The sequence below is a fragment of the Ursus americanus genome, chromosome 27 (assembly GCF_024610735.1).
Source record: "Ursus americanus isolate L20-20 chromosome 27, mUrsAme1.1.p, whole genome shotgun sequence".
NCBI lineage: Eukaryota > Metazoa > Chordata > Mammalia > Carnivora > Ursidae > Ursus > Ursus americanus.
The window spans coordinates 23,385,945-23,402,886 of record NC_142153.1 but is presented as its reverse complement, the minus strand read 5'-3'; the positions used below and the strand labels follow the sequence as shown (position 1 = coordinate 23,402,886).

The 16,942-nt window shown below is 38.9% G+C and overlaps 1 protein-coding gene across 1 annotated transcript; it reads left to right on the top strand.

Annotated features, from left to right (window-relative positions):
* Window positions 1–5,084: 5,084 nt before the first annotated feature.
* C27H8orf48 (chromosome 27 C8orf48 homolog) lies at window positions 5,085–8,408 on the top strand. The gene has a single exon (XM_045810859.2). The coding sequence runs from the start codon at window positions 5,282–5,284 to the stop codon at window positions 6,059–6,061; it is 780 nt and encodes a 259-aa protein (XP_045666815.2). The 5' UTR covers window positions 5,085–5,281; the 3' UTR covers window positions 6,062–8,408.
* Window positions 8,409–16,942: the final 8,534 nt, after the last annotated feature.

Below are 16,942 nucleotides of genomic sequence, written 5' to 3'. Positions count from 1 at the left end.
TGTTTATCAACTTAGAGTATTATAATAAAAGACTGTGTATATATATATATATATATATATATATATATATATATATATATACACACTTTTATATATGTATATATATATGTATATATGTATATATATATATACACACTTTTTTTTTTTTACTTTTATCCTGAAGCAAGACAGGTTGGTTATAAAGTTCATTTGGAAAGATAAAGAAATAACACATAAGAAATTCCCGAAAATGAAGGAAAGGGGTCTGGCCCTATGAGAAGTTAAAACATATTACAGAGTCTGTTAAAACAGTATAGTGTTGGTATACAGAAACAGAAGGGCAGACCAATGTATTAAAGTTGATATTCCAGAAAAAAACCCACAATGAAACAAAAAAAAAAAAACTAAGTGTGTGTGGGAATTTATGATAAAGTCAGCATCTAAAAGCAGTGGGTTGACGAAGAACATTTTGGGAAGTATGGCTGGGATCACTGGATAGCCATACAGAAAAATATAAAATTAGGTTCGTTCTTCATATTAGAGAAGAAACTATAAATGGATTAGAATGCTAACACAGAGAAGAAAAAGAATCATAAATACTATGAGAAAACACGAGTGATTTTATTTATAATATGGAAGTAGACAAAATTTTTCTAAATAAGATTAAGAATTCTAGAACAGTAAGGAAACAGATAAATTTGCTACATGAAATAAAGAAGCCAACTTTTGCATGGCAAACAGCATAAGCAAATAAAAACACAAAGTGGGAAAATCATTTGGGACTTATCCCATAGACAAATGGTTAATATTTTCAACATTAAAGTGATTTTAAGTGCTTTTTTAAGAGTTCAGAAGGATAAATAAAAAGTCTTGTGGAAAAAATGGGTAAAATGAATAGACAGTGCACAAGAAATAACTGTAAATGGCCCTTCTACATATAAAATGGTGTTCAATCTCACTTATAATAAGGAGAATTCAATTTAAGATCGCACTGAGATACCATTTCTCATCCATTAGATGTACAAAAATTCATAAATCTGAGTACATAGCCTGATGGCTGGGCTCTTGGGAACCACTCTTCTTATACATGGCTGGCAGCAATGCAAAATGTACATCCCTCATAGAGGGAAATTTGGAAATATGTTTAAAAAAAGAAAGAAAAATAAAACTACCTCACATGACTGAATTTTCGATTTGCTAATTTCAGTCCTAGAAATCTTATTGGAGATATAGCTTTCCAAATGCTAAGAAAAATTTGATTCCTTAGAAGACCAAAATGCTCATCAAAATGTGGGAATTACTGCGGCACCTTCCTCCGATACAACGCAGCTGTAAAGGGAAACAAGGAAGGTGCGTATAGGTCGAAGGGAAGTGATATCCCAGATACGTTTTTAAGAAAAAAGCAAGAAGAAAGTGCAAAGCAGTGTGTAGAGTACGTGGAATATATTTTTTAGTACGAAAGGTTGTACAAATGAATATTGATGTATAACTTCAAAAAGAAACTTGGAAGAATAAGCCAAAAACTTTAATGACTGCCTACAGGGAACAGAATAGTAGATACAGAGAAGAAAGCTAAATTTCTGTCTGCTCTTTTCTTTTTCCTTTTTAAAATTGTTTGTACTTGAGAAGAACTGGGGAGTAAAAGAGCTCTGAGAGCCCTATCAGCCAAATGCAGTGAACAGACCTCCATACAAGCATGCAACTTGCAAAAAGGCATTTTTGACACGGAAATTTGAATACAGAATAATTATTAGATGATATGAAGGAATTATTAGTTTTAGATGTGATACTCATCATAATGTCGTTATCTTTTTAGAAAGGCCTCAACTACTAGAGTTATAAACTGAAGTATTTATGCATAAAATAATATTATATCTTAGATTTTACGTACTACAGCAGGGGGTAAAAGTGCAAGGAAGAATTAATATCTTAAAAGCTTTCAAATTGTACATACATTTGACCATCAATTACAATTTCTGGAATTTATCATAAATGTATAGCTAGGAATGTATATAAAGACTTAACTTGAGAAACATTCATTCTGATCATTCTGAGGAGTAAAAAACCCTGGAAATACCTTCTGCCTAAATAATTTAATTAGCTAAACAAAGCAAATATGTTGAAATTATGTTGAAAAAGAACTTTTACAAATTGAATGCAAAAGCCATATTATTACTAATTGAAGAAAATAGTTTATATAACAAAAATGTAATCTAGATTCTATTAGCAAAAATTATTCAAGGAAAAATAGAAAACGTTTTATAAGTCTCTATAGTATAATCTTTGGGACATCAGAATTCAGGTAACTTACTTGAAATCAATATTGGTGGCTTATCTTTTAAAGTACAATAAACATATATTACCTTTGCAAGATAATAATTACTAAAGTAAAAGGCAACTGTGCATAAGACAATCAATTTTAGAAAAATTATAGAAGACACACAGGAAAAAAAGGATGGAAAAATTGAGATATTTGTGAGGAAAAAACACTTTAAGGAAATGAAGAACCAGTACTGTCCTCTAAGTTGAAATCATTATTTAACATGAGTGATGTTAAGATTCTTTACTCTGCAAACATTGTTTCTCACAGTGAGATTTCTGACACATTCATCTTAGAGCCTTAGGAGAAGAAATAATATTTCATTTTGCTTGATCCACAGAACCAAGTACAGTGCTGAGAAGGTTACATAAAGGGTAGAATATTGTTGAAAGATTTGTCAGCTTAATTTCCCTTATTCATACACTAGATTCCCTCCTGGTACCCTGAACACAATGGCTCCAGGAAGGGGTACAGGCTAAATGTCACCTGAGAAGGAAGGAGCTATGATACCTGAGGGGGAGAAGTGCTTGCCGAACAGGAAGAAACTGAAAGTGTGTCCTTCTCCCTCTGAGAAAAGAGAAAGAAGAGAAAAAGGGAATCAGACAGAAACACTAATTTATTTTGACCTCTCTCTGGGGTTAAGCCCCATAGCTGTAAAGCACATTTGATTGCTGAGGAAAAGCTGGAAAAAGAGCTTTGCCCTGCTCCCCATTAAGAACTTGGAAGGAAGAGACCGTGTTTGCAAGGCAATAAAAGTCGTGCCATCACAGGGTTAAGCCAGGAGCACCTGATTTATCTCTTTACTTCCTATTCCTCCCACCCCACTCCAGGCAATCTTCAGCCACAATTCCTTCTGTAAAGGACCCCAACATTCCCATCAGCCCCTAAGAGATGCCTGAGGTTTCTGGAGGAAAGCTTGCCAGAGGAAGTCACCTGAGTGATGGATGCTATGCCGTGTGTGCCAAAGTACATTCTCTCTGGCACTTCTCACACACGCTTGTGAAAGAAAAAGAGCCAGTATACAGGAGGGAGCCAAAGTACTCATGGGTGTCCAAGGCCCAGGCAAGAGGGCCAGGAGAGGTTTTGACAAGTTCCACTAACCTTAGATTTTGTCAGGACCCTGGAAGGACTGTGACTGACTGTGCCTTGGAAAACACCCATGCTGGAGTATTAAACAATTTACTGGGTCAGTCATGCTGATTATTACCAAAAAAAAAAAAAGTTAATAACAGAATATATAGGATAAAGTTATTAAAAATAGTTAGCTAATTAGAAGATATGAATATGTTTTATTATAAAGTATAGCTCCTTTGATCAATGTTTTTGGGGAAAATATGGGTTATGATGAATTATGTATAAATAGAGAATAAGGAAGGTTTTTAAAATAAAAATAAAAAGTGAAAATCTTGAGCCCCTGAGATGCTGGAAATCACTTGGAACCATCCACAAATTATCTGCTACCTCTTTTTAAAGACCAACATGATATGATAAAATATTATCTGGGTTGAATACATGAAGTTGCAATCTCTTTATCATCAATGTGAAGCGGGTTCATATTTGAGAGATGCTTTTTGAACATTTCAGACCTTTGACTCATCGCCAAGATGAACATTTTTTGGAATAACATTAAATATATCCGGCTAGACCTGAATAACAGCACTGCGTGAGAGAGAGAGAGAGACAGAGAGAGAGAGATCTGACCAAGAGAGCCCATTCTCTTGAAATTATCTCAGATACTTAGTAAGACGTAGACTCAAATATTTATTAAGACCTAGAAAAAGTCAATCTTCAGAGACAACATATGATAATTCATGAGAACAGTTATTAATAAAATTCTACTGTGTTTTTAAAAAGGCTGTTTTAAAGGCATATGTCATGGGTAAAAGAGTAAATGGGGGGGTTCAGAAAGATAAAGATTGGAGTTCTCGAGCTGGAAGTACACTGATCTGTGTGAAGTTATATTTCTTTCTGTTTTCACAGTCATTCAGTGCATTTACTTCACAGATTCATCCAATGCCTTCTAATGTGTCACGTACCTGGTGAGTGCTGGGCAACAAAGGCTTGGTTTCTGCCCTCATGGAGTTTTTAACCTAACGGGGTGATGGGGTGAGGGGCATCATCTTATAGCTGCAAACCATGAAAGAAAGGCTGTAAAGAGTTTGGGGGCAGCAGGGTTGCTCTGAAGCCCTTCCCGAGGAAATGGGACTTGAAGGAGGGGCAGTAATAAATCCTATAAAGAGAAGGGGTGTTGACGTGCCAGTCGAGGAACTGCCGGAACCAAAACCTGAGAACCCGTGTTTGGGAAAACCGGAGCACAGAAAGTTGTGCAAGATGCGCAGGCAGGAGTCTTGCAGGATGGTTTCAGTCTTTCGATATTGCTCTAAGACAGTCTACATATAGGTGATCTGGCTACATGGCCTGCAGATGTGTTTTTGCTTGCGCTTTTTGGCCAGCATTTTTGTTGTTTATTTGGCCGGTCATACATTCTCGAATTAGTCTGAGGCCGCCTATCCCCACTGGCCTCACACACGTACACTTGTGAGACCCCTGAGGAAAAACAGTTGGCCAGCTTTTCTCAAGGATTGTTAGATTTTGTACTTAAAACAGCACTAAGGAGGAGCCGCTACAGAGCAAACGGAGCCTCCGCTTTGCAAAGCCAGCAGGACCTGCGCCTGTGCCGCGCCTGCAGAGGTTGCGCTCGGGAGGGCGGGGAAAGAGGAGGAGCTCCGCGCCAGTACCCACTGCGCATGCCCGCCCTCGTTGCCAAGGCAGCCGGGAAGGCGTAGCCCGGAAGAGGATCCTTGCTAAGCCGCCTGCTCCGAGACCGACCCCTGTGGACTCCGGCTTGACTAGTTCCTGAGCCTGTCTAAATCAGGGCAGAGCAGATGAGGAGCCGAGTCTGATGCAAAGTGACAGCCATTCGCTGAGAAGCCTAGGGATTGAGAAGAGCGAGGGGAACTGGCCCAAACGGACATCAGGACTATGGCAGACCTTTCTGGCGAGACCTTTACTGATAAGGTACAGAGTTCCAGTTCTTTCAGCCCCTCTGGAGGACTGCAGCCCTGGCCCCATGACTCCGGGAGCACACCTGAGAGTGGAAAGACTGCACACAAACAATCTGAGCTTTCAGACTACAAAAATAATGAAACGAAGTTCAGTAGAAAATGGATCAACTATCTCAAGGGCAAAGAAACTAACTCTGGACAGTACCAATCAGACACTAAACCTCAAGCAGAAATCACTCGGGTATCTGATGAAGAACTGAATGCCCTGCAGTCTTTTTGTGCCGTTAAGATAAACCTGATCCGTCACAGAGCAAACTCTAAGGAGAAAAAGAGCAGCAGACATAAAAAGCCACAGCTTAGACTGGATGCAGAGGCTTCAAAGATAGATGCCTTAAGCTGTACTGTCCCTGATGAACTTTTGAACAGAATCTACCTAAAAAACATGAGGACCACACCAAAACAGGTGGCGACAGCGAAGCAACACATTTCTTCTTGGTGTCCCCATTGCAACAGAAAAAGAGGAGAACTGGCCCAATCTGTCTTTCTGCGACAGAAGAAGACTTTACTGGAGTCACTTCTACTCCAAGAGAAAATAGACAAACATCTTTATACCAAAGACTTTCTTACCCTTATTGGAGAAGCACATCAGGAGGGTTTTCCCAGGCTTTCTGATGACCCCAGAATAATCTGGAAAAGACTGAATCAGAAAAGTCAGATCAGATACTATGGTTTTGAAAGAGCAGATGTGGCAGAATGAAAAAAAATACTTGTCACTCACCTTTTCTCTACCACTTGACCAAAACAGGAGATAGTGTTTACCAATGATAATGTGTAATGTGCATAAATGTTTCTGTTGTATATCTGAATAATCATCATTTTTATAGGTACTTTGGAAACTAATTTAAGACTTGACTATGCTTCCTTCACAGATATGTGGACTAAAAACTCTCCATTCAGAATGTTTTTTTTTTTCCAGATTATTGAAGGCAATGCTGTAGTTGGTATACTACAGTGCTTACAACAATCCAGGAGAGAGATGTTGGTTGTTTAGACTAGGGTTTGACAGTACAGATAGAAAGACGTACAGAGATGTAAGAGATACTTAGGAGGTAATAATTAACAGTCTTTGGTGAAGAAATGGATATGGGATTTAATAAAAGGTAATGTTAAGAATGTTACTAAGCTTCTGACTTGTGCACTTGGATGAAAGGTATCATTAAAGGAACATTGGAAAAGGATCTTGTTTGATGGTAGTGATTTAAGAGTGTGATTATTTGAACATGGTTAGTTTAAGGTATATCTAAAACATTTACATTAAAAGGTTGGGAAACAGCTGGTTATTTATGCTTGCAGTCTAGAGAAAAGGTCATGCCTAGAGATTTGAAATAAAGCGTGGGGTAGAATCACTACCTATAGTTGGAAACTGAAGTCAAAGATACGGTAAGCTTTTCTAGAAAAGAGTGGAAAGAGAGAAGAGGGTCTATGAGCAACTCCTGAGAAATTCAGCAACTAATGACTGGGTGGAAGAGAATAAGCCAGCAAAGGAGGTTGAGAAGAAACCATCATAGAAGGATAAAGGAAGCCAGAAATGTGTAGTGTTACAGAGATCAAAGAAAGAGAACATTCCAAAAAGGATGGGCTAAGTATGCTAATGCAACAGAGAGTGCCTGTGAGATAATTTAGTTATGTGTTAGCCTCTGTTGACCTTAGCAACAGCCACTTCACTTGTGGAAACTGGGCAGACAGACAAAGTGGACTGAGGAGTAAATGTAAGGTAAGGAGATGAAGACTATGAATACACATACTCCCCGAAGTCTAGCTGTGCGGGGAGAAAGGGCGTAGCTGGAGGGAGATACAGAATTCAGGGAAGAATGTTACAGAGAGTGCTCTAAAAAGTCATTTTGTTCATAAAGCTTTTATGAAACTTTTCTCGTTCATCTGATGAAACAATACCACCCCCTCGAGAATACCATTGCATTATGAAAATACATTTATTGGGAAAAGCGTTAGATGGCTTTCTGAGAAATCCTGTTATTTCTCTATAAAAATATAAATCCTAGAATTAGTGACAGTATCTAGAGGTCATTTTTCTACATGTCTAACAACTAAGCTATCACAGTCAAAACTAAATTTGTAAAAAACGGCATAAAATAGTTTTTGTATCATATTCTAATTAAGACTGAGTTTAGACCTTCATTTATGTATAAAGATAGTTTTGTCCTGTAGAACTTAGCATATTTCCTCTTAGTCATTCCTAAATAAAATGGAAAACATTACCATTTTCATATTAACTTTTTATTTGAAATCCACATTATGTCATGCTTTATCTTTGCCATCTCAATATATTCACATTTCACATAATCAAAATTCTGAATAATTTCCCATTTAGAATTCCCCATTAAAGGTCATAATCCACCCCCTTTGTAAACTAAGCTAGAAATCTTAGAGTCATTATTTGTTCCTGCTCTTTTTTATTAACAACCCCCAAGCTAACTTTTTCAGCAAGACCATTGGATCATTCTTCTTGAGTATCCTCTGACCATGACTTCTTATTTCCGTCTTGTTAGCACTTTCCTCATCATCTCAGCCCTCTCACTCCTGGCTTCTCTCCTCTTCACTCCATTACCTACACAGTTGTCAGAACTATGTTTCTAACACACAGACCTGTTCAAGTTATTCCCTTCATTAAAAAAAATAGTAAATGATTTATCAGTGCAATAGAAATAGCTCGAATCAATTAATGCCACATAGATGTTCCTTCATATCTGGCCCACGTTTACCTGTCTAATCTCATCCTCTGTGCTTATCCCCTGATACCCCCTCCCCCATATTTAAGCCTCTCCACAAAACTTGTACTTCCCCGAGCTCTCTCATTCCTTGTGCCACTATGGTTTACAAGTATGCATTTGTGTTGCTCAGAGTCTCTTAATTGCCTTTTATAGCTGGTATACTCTTTTAAAAAATTTTTTATATTTCATTATAGTAAATAGGTAATACCATTACATGATTTAAACAATCAAAAGGATGTCAAAAGGCTGAGTGTACAATTTCCCTGCCACCCTGTTAGCATCCCACTTCATACTATGCTGCCAGAGCCCTGCCTGCCAGAGTTAACTCTTTACTTGCTGGAGCACAGGACAATCAGGTATCCCAGGATGGGAGCAGAGGTAGAAGAAATTCAGGGAACTGGGGAGTGACCACTTACCAATCAGGACAGAGTAGTCCTATATTTTAGCCAGTACAACCTAATTAGTGTGTATGAGCTGAATATTCATGTTAACTGTAAGTAGCCACTTACGCTAGTTTCTTATATCTTTCCAGTGTTTATGCAAATATATACACCAAAGATAATTTATGGTGTACTCTCTTCTGTACCTTGTTTTTTTGTTTTTTTTTTTTTTGTTTGTTTTTTTCCCTGTGATGGTATGTATGTGTTTATAAAATTTGCTATTTTAGCCATGGGTAATTTGTACTATTCAGTGGCATTTACATTAACAATGTGCAAAAATTTCTCATCATCCCAAACAGAAACTCCAGATCCATTAAGCAATAACCACCCCCCCTTTTCTCCTCCTCCCAGTCCCTGGTAACCTCTAATGTACTTCCATGTCTATGAATTTGTTTATTCTAGATATTTCATATAAGTGGAATCATAATATGTGTTGTTCTGTGTCTGGCTTATTTACTGCACACTGTTTTAACTTTCTTCCATATTGTAGCATGTATTAGAATTTCATTCCTTTTTATGGCTGAATACTAGACCACTGTATGCATGGACATCAGATGTTTATTCGTTCATCAGCTGATGGACACTTGCGTTGTTTCCACTTTGGGTTATTGTGAACAAGGCTTCTATGAATATTGGCATACAAATATCTGTCTGAACACCTGTTTTCAATTCTTTGGGGTCCATATCTAAAAGCAGAATTACTGGGTCACATGGTAATTCTATGTTTAACTTTTTGAAGAACTACCAAATTATCTTCACAGTTCTAGCACTTTACATTTCCACCAACAATGTACAACGGTTCCAGTTTTTCTGTGCCTTTGCCGACACTTGTTATTTTCCATTAAAAAAAAATATAACCATCCAAGTAGGTGTGAAGTGGTACTCCTTTCGCTTTGGATTTGCATTTGGCTACTGAGGTTGAGCATCTTTTCCTGTGCTTCTTGGCCATATGTGTGTCATCTTTGGAGCAATGGCTATTCAAAGACCTTTCCCTGTTTTATAAATGGGGTTGTTGGGTTTTTTTCATAATAATATTTTTATTATATTATGTTATTCACCATACAGTACATCTCTGGTTTTTGATGTAAAGTTCGATGATTCATTAGTTGCATATAGCACCCAGCGCACCACGCAATATGTGCCCTTCTTACTACCCAACACCAGCCTATCCCATTCCCCCACCCTCCCCTCTGAAGCCCTCAGTTTGTTTCTCAGAGTCCATAGCCTCTCATGCTATAAATGGGGTTGTTTTGACTATTTTGTTGACTTGAAGGTGTCATTTATATATGCTGGATATGAAACCCTTATCAGATAGATGAGTTGCAAACATATTCTCCCGTTTTATGGGCTGCCTTTTCAGTCTCTTGATAGTGTTCTTTGGTGCATAAAAGTTTTTAATTTTAACGAAGTCAGATTTGTCTACTTTTTCTTTTGTTGTCTATGCTCTTGGTGTCATATTTAAGAAACCACTGCCAAGTCTGAGGTCATGTAGATTTGCCCTTATGTTTTCTTCTATGTGTCCTATGGTCTTGGGTCTTATGTTTAGGTCTTTAATCTATTCTGAGTTTTTTTTAAAATTTCTGGTGTGAAATAAGGCTTCATTCTTTTGCATATGGATATCCAGTTTCTCCAGCACGATTATGGAAGAGATTGCTCTTCCCTATTAAATAGTCTTGGCACCCCTGTCAAAAATCAGTTCACCATAAATGTGAGGTTTTACTTCTAGACACTAAGCTCCAGCCCATTGGTCTATATGTCTACTCTTATGTTGGTGCCACCATGCTTCATCACTGTGCTTTGTACTTAGTTTTGAAATGAGTAAGTGTGAAATCTTCATCTCTGTTATTTTTTTTAAGACCGTTTTGGCTATTCAGTGTCTCTTAAGATTCCATATAAATTTTAGGATGAGGTTTTTCCGTTTCTGTCATAAGCGCTATTGGAAGTTTGATAGGGACTGCATTGAATCTGTAAATTGCTTTGATAGTATTGTCATCTTAACTATATTAAGTCTTCCAATCCATGCACAAGATGTCTTTTCATTAATTTAGGTCTTCTTTAATTTCTCTCAGCAGTGTTTTATAGTTTTCAGTGTATAAGTTATGTGTTTCCTTTGTTTAATTTATTCCTAAGCACTGTATTTTATTCCCTTGTTTGCTATTATAAATGAATTTTTTTCCAATCCAGTTTCTTTTTGGATGTCCACTGCTACTGCATAAAAGTACGACTGATTTTTGCATGTTGATTTTGTATCCTGGAAGTTTGCTTGAATTCACTTATTTGCTCTAACATTTTTTTTTTTAATGGATTCTTTAGGGCTTCCTAACTATAAGGTTATGTCATCAGTGAACAGAGATAATTTTACTTCTTCCTTCTAATTTGGATACCTTTCTTTCTTTCTTTCTTTTTCTTTTTTTTTTTTTTTTTTTTTTTTTTTTTGTCTAATTGCGCTGGCTCTAATTTCCAGTACTATTATGAATAGAAGTGGAGAAAGCAGGCGTCCTTGTCTTGTCCCAGGTTTTAGGGGAAGAACTTTCAGTCTTTTACTATTGAGTATGATATTAGTTGTGGCTTTTTAATAAATGGACTTCCTATGTTGAGGGAGTTCCCTTCTAAATTTATCAAATGTCTTATCATAAAAAATGTTGGATCTCGTCAAACGGTTTTGTTTTGTTTCTGCATCCATTGAGATGATCATATGTTCTGGTGGACTCTTTGACCCAGCCTAAAAACTCACCTTCGTCGCACCCATCCCATGACCTTAAAAGAATGACTAATCAGAATTAATTATGCTCCTAAGGCATTAATATAAATTCATATTATGACACTTGTGTCTTAATATGTTTTTCTTTCTTTCTTGATCGTGAGCATCTCCAGTGCCAAGACTTTACATCGTATCTATGCTGCTTAGCACAGCTGAGCATGACGGCGCTCAACGGAAGCTTCATGGATGAATAAATAAGTGTATCAAAACCATGAGATTTAGTATCTCTTTTGCACCAAAATAAGAAAAGTAAACTGCTGGCATGCTCTTTTCTGTCAAGGTTTTGCTTTTGTGTAGCTGTTTTCTATACTTTTTCTTTCTCTTTCCATGTATTGGATTCCCTTTCATCATGAACATACATACATTTTCTCAGTGGCAAAGTAGCAGAATGTTTTTGAAAAGACCTCTTTCCAGAAGTATGCGACTAATTAATACAGAACTCATTTTATAGAACATAAAAATATTTCTTTGGAATCCACATTTTCAGATAGGAAAAAATCATCTGAATTATTAATTTTAAAGATAATTCATGACTTTCTGCAATTTTGAAGGGTGGTAAAAATTCCTGCTGCTAAACTTGAACAAAATTTTTTATTGTCTCTGAATATATTCAAAAGGAATGAATATCCTTTTTCCAAGCTCTTCAGAGCTGTGCTCAGATTCCAGCATAGCCAGAAAGGAAAGGCCATCAGAGCAGATGCTAAGAAACCACATATTTCCCCAATGCACTAAAAATGTATCCAGCAACTTGGACAGGATGATACAAATATGGAATTTATGTAACTGTAATATACAAATCACATAAACATGCATCTATTTAGTTTGTTTTGTCATCTAGATTTTTTTATCAAAAAAATTCTACATCTGCAAATCTCTATGCATTTAACAAACATTGTAATAATGAAATCCTTGAAACAGAAGTAAGTGATGTGCCAGACTGAGAGAAAAGAAAGTTCAGTTCTGAACATCTGAGTCATTCAAATTCCAATCTCAGAACTGTTTAGGAATGTTTGGGACACCCAGCTCAGAATACCTCCCATTTTAAACATATTAGTTTATTTCATGATGAAACCTAATATAGTAACTTAGTTGTTTCTGCAGCAACATAGTTAAACAACTTGCAAAGAAATACGAATTGTGGCTCTATGAAGGTGTGGGCTCTCCCCTAACTTTGGAATTGACAGATGAAAATTACACAAATAGTTAATTTAAGAAACAGAAAAGGAAAAGACAGCTGAATTTCTATTCTAAGTTGATTAATAACCTTCGGGATAGAGAATCCAGATATTTTCCAGTTTGCAACAGACTCTATCAGGGCAGCTCAAATAATCCTAAAGCCTAGTTTCATTGAGCCCACTGTTTGCCGAGGTATGAACTGAGGTTTAGGAGAAAGTACGCTGTGGGTTGTCCTACCAAAATTTTGCTTTGGATGTCACGACTGATGGCCCCACACAATGTCTAAGACGTGATGAAAAGGCTTATTACTCACACAATGAGGGCTTCTCGGGGGGACACAGGGCAGGCTCCCAAGCAGATCTGAAAATGGCTCAAAAGGAAGGAAAAGACTGGCTTGGCTTTTCTTGTGATTAGAGAGTGGGGCTGAGGTGAGGATTCCCACTTGTGGGCTGGGACTAGCATGGTTTGAACGTCCTGCCGGTAACAAATGAGGGAACACCTGGGCTTTCTTATCCGCTAGCCCGAACGCAGGGCAGAAGGGTAGGGCTTGAAAGTTTTGACTGTCAAACATCAAAAATGGAATCAAACTTGTTGTTATAATCCACCCGTGGTATATGACTGATGAGGGACATACACCATATTGCCTTTAATTAAATTTTAACTTGCTAACAGATGCCATCATAATGCTCTCTGAAGCCTGTAGCCTGAGACTGCTGAGGGTGGTGGAAGGTCCACTGAATCCCTTGCCCAAAAGCCCAGCTTTGTAAACTTTTAGAAGTGAAGTGGTCACTTCTAACAATGCCTGGAGCTCCAAAGTGGATAAAGTGAAGCCCATACTGGCTTTAATATGTAACCTTGATTTACATTTTGAGCGTCTGTGAGGCAAGAGATTCCCTAGTTATGTTTGCCAAAGAGAGAAGCTTTGGATAAGTAATTGCCGCTGCTACCATTGGTGGAACCACTGGCAATGGCCCAAGAGTCCATAAGCATGCACGGATGGAGCCAACTGTTGGCCAGGGTGAGATGACTGCCTCAAGTTCAGCCAACTTGGCTGGCCCCTGGATCCCAATCTTTACCAAGGATGTTCAGATTAAGGAATTAAAAGGAGCAGCTCTCCAGTAAACTCCATTGTGGGTAGTTTTGATATAGTCCATCAAGGGAACATACTGCCCTTGCTGTTCACTCATTTGATCCTGAAGGGCTACCCGCACAGCCGGGGGTTCGAGACAGGCGTCACCTCCTCTAGCACCTATCAACTGGCAAGGACTGAGGCCAGAAGAGGCACCCGCTCCTGTAGGTGGAATACTCCAAAGGGTGCAGACTTTGCTCCGTCTTGTAGGTGACATGTCTGTCCTATCGAGGAGGCCGTAGTATCCGTGCTGAGCTGGTAGAGTGCTGCCTCATGACCCTCAGAAGGGTACGGAGCTTCACAGACTCGGGGCCTGTGAGAACCTCTGTTTCCAGAAGAGCTCGGTATGCAGCCCCCAACTGCCACTCTCGTGGAACTGAGGGGTAGTTCTCCACCAAAAATCTATGGGTGGTCCAGAAATTTTAAGAAGTATGAGAAGTATGAGAGGAGCTTGCTAGAGCCTCTACAGGGAATGATTCTCAGGGGGCAGGGAGACAGAAAGACTGTACTGTAATTTGAATAGATTCTAGAGCCCTTTGTTATAAGGGCCCCAATTCAAGATGGGCCGATTTTTAATGACAGCATAAATAGGTTTAAGTAAAATTGATAAATGAGGACTACGTTGCCTCCAAATCCCAAAAAGGTGTAGAAGACATTGGGCTCATTTTAATATTGTGGCTACAGAGAGTGGCAACTGCTACTTCTCGACTGTGTTAAAGACATAGAAGTCACCAGCTTAACAAGTAATTTTCTGGAATTTAACCAGGGGTGCTGGGCCTCGAAATGCCCATTTCCCTTTTTGAGCTCCCCTTTTCCTTATCTTTTTTTTTTTTTAATTTTGTCTTCCTATCTAAAAAAAATTTTTTTTGTATTTCACGCAATTTAGAGTATGCACATCAAAGTCACCTAGAAAAAAATTTAGTGCGTTAAGAAAACCACCACCTGGGGCGCCTGGGTGGCACAGCGGTTAAGCGTCTGCCTTTAGCTCAGGGCGTGATCCCGGCGTTGTGGGATCGAGCCCCCCATCAGGCTCCTTCACTATGAGCCTGCTTCTTCCTCTCCCACTCCCCCTGCTTGTGTTCCCTCTCTCGCTGGCTGTCTCTATCTCTGTCGAATAAATAAATAAATAAAATCTTTAAAAAAAAAGAAAGAAAGAAAACCACCACCTCTATGTGTGTTTATGTGTGTATGCGAAGTAGGTAGAATAGATGGAAAAATTCTAAGCCCCATGTGACGGGGGGAGTGGGGGGAAGTTTGGAGAAAAGACCCCATCCATTTAACTTCATCTCTCTCTCTCTCTCTCTCTCTTTTAATGATAAAGATTTATTTATTTATGTGACACGATGGGGGGGAGCACAAGCAGGTAGAGTGGGAGAGTGAGAAGCAGGGTCCCCGCTGAGCAGGGAACCCGAGATGGGGCTCGATACCAAGACCCTGGGATCATGACCTGAGCTGAAGACAAGACGCTTAACCGACTGAGCCACCCAGCCGCCCCTAACTTCATCTCTTAATGAAAGACATTTCTACAGCCTCTGGAGGTAATCACTGCTCTAGGATGGCAGCTTTTCCAAAGTCAGGATGTGTTAATGCACACCCCGGGGGAGATTTTCTTCCACAACGAAGTGGTGGTAAGATAAAAACAAAACAAAACATTTTGCAACCGCTATCCTCAAGATAACACCATAATATGGTATTTAATATTTTCATTTTATAGTATTGGCCATACAGGTAACTTATTAATTCTTTAGCAAAATATTGATTCTTCAGGGAAAAGGGGAAAGAAAGCTGTGTGAGAGAATCTGTCTCTGCCTCTCGCCTAGTTTCTGGTGATTTGCTGACAATGTTTTATGTTCCTTGGCTCATAGACATATCACCCCAATCTTTGCCTTCATGTCATTCTCTCCATGTGCCTGTCCGTGTCCAAATGTCCCCTTTTTATAAGGATGACTATCGTACCAGTGCACCCCATGATCTCGTTTTAACTTGACTATCTCTTTAAAGACCCTATCTCCAAGGCAAGTCACATTCTGAAGTACTTCAAGCTAGGACTTCGATATGTAAATCTGGGGTGGAACACAACTCAAACCATGGCAGAGGGGGTGGCAAAGCAGAAGAATAAAATGCCCAGAATTTCATTCTAGAATCTTAAGTTGAAGACAGATATTCAAGGTAATAATTTACAACCAGGCTACACATTAGGATTACCCGAGAAGCTTTCAAAATAAACCAAGGCCCAGACTTTCCTTCTATATATTCTGATTTAATTGTTGCGGGGTGGAGATCTGGCAATAGTATTTTTATTTTATTCTAATTTATTTGAGAGAGAGGGAGGGTGAGAGTGAGACAGAGTATGAGTTGGGGGAGGGCAGAAGGAGAGAGAAACGGAGAAGCAGACTCCTAGGACCCTGAGATCATGACCTGAGCCAGAGTCAGACACTTAACCAACTGAGCCTCCCAGGTGCCCCTGGCAATAGGGTTTTTAAAAAGCTTCCCAAGAGAATATAATATACAGCTGCACGTTTTTGGAATGATAAGGCTTGAGGCAGGAAGATCAATTTGGAGGCTGTTTTGTCAATCAGGGAAAGAGATAATAATGCTCTGAAACATGGCATCAGCAGTGGGAAAGAGAAAGAGAGGAAGAGATAGATGGTTTCTAGAAACAGGAAGTAAATCAGCAGGACCGAAGACTGATGGAACGTGGGGGTGGAAGGGAAGAACAAAGTCGACGTCTATGTTCCCATCAGGTACATACTGATGTCTTCAGCAGATATTAAAGATAAAAGAAGGTTGTTCTCTTGAGAGCATAATAATTGGACTGAGTGTTTAACATTTTTGTTATTTTGAGATAATTGTAGATTCGTATGCAGTTCTAAGAAATAGTACAGAGAGATTTGATGTATCATTTACCCAGTTTCTTTCGATGGTAACATCTTGCAAAACTGTCACTACAGTAACACAGCAGGATGCTGGAGACACAGTTCCACTGCCAGAGGGATACACCAACTCTGAGATGCTCGCAGAGACTGGTCAAGGAAGACTTGTTAAAGTGGAATTCTCTAAAAACTGTTCCTTACCTAGTTATGATCAAGCTACCAGAAAACAGAAATCTGCCAAAGCTAAGGAAGAGCCACCTGTATCCACAGTACACAGAGGAATCCTTTTTCAAGATTTATTTTTTTTAATTTTAGACAGCGAGAGAACAGGAGCAGGAGGGGCAGAGGGAGAGGGAGAAAGAATCCCAAGCAGACTCGGGGCTGAGCAAGATCTCACGACCCGGAGATCACAACCCGAGCTGAAATCAAGAGTCGGAGGCTTACCTGATTACACCACCCAGGGCCCCAGG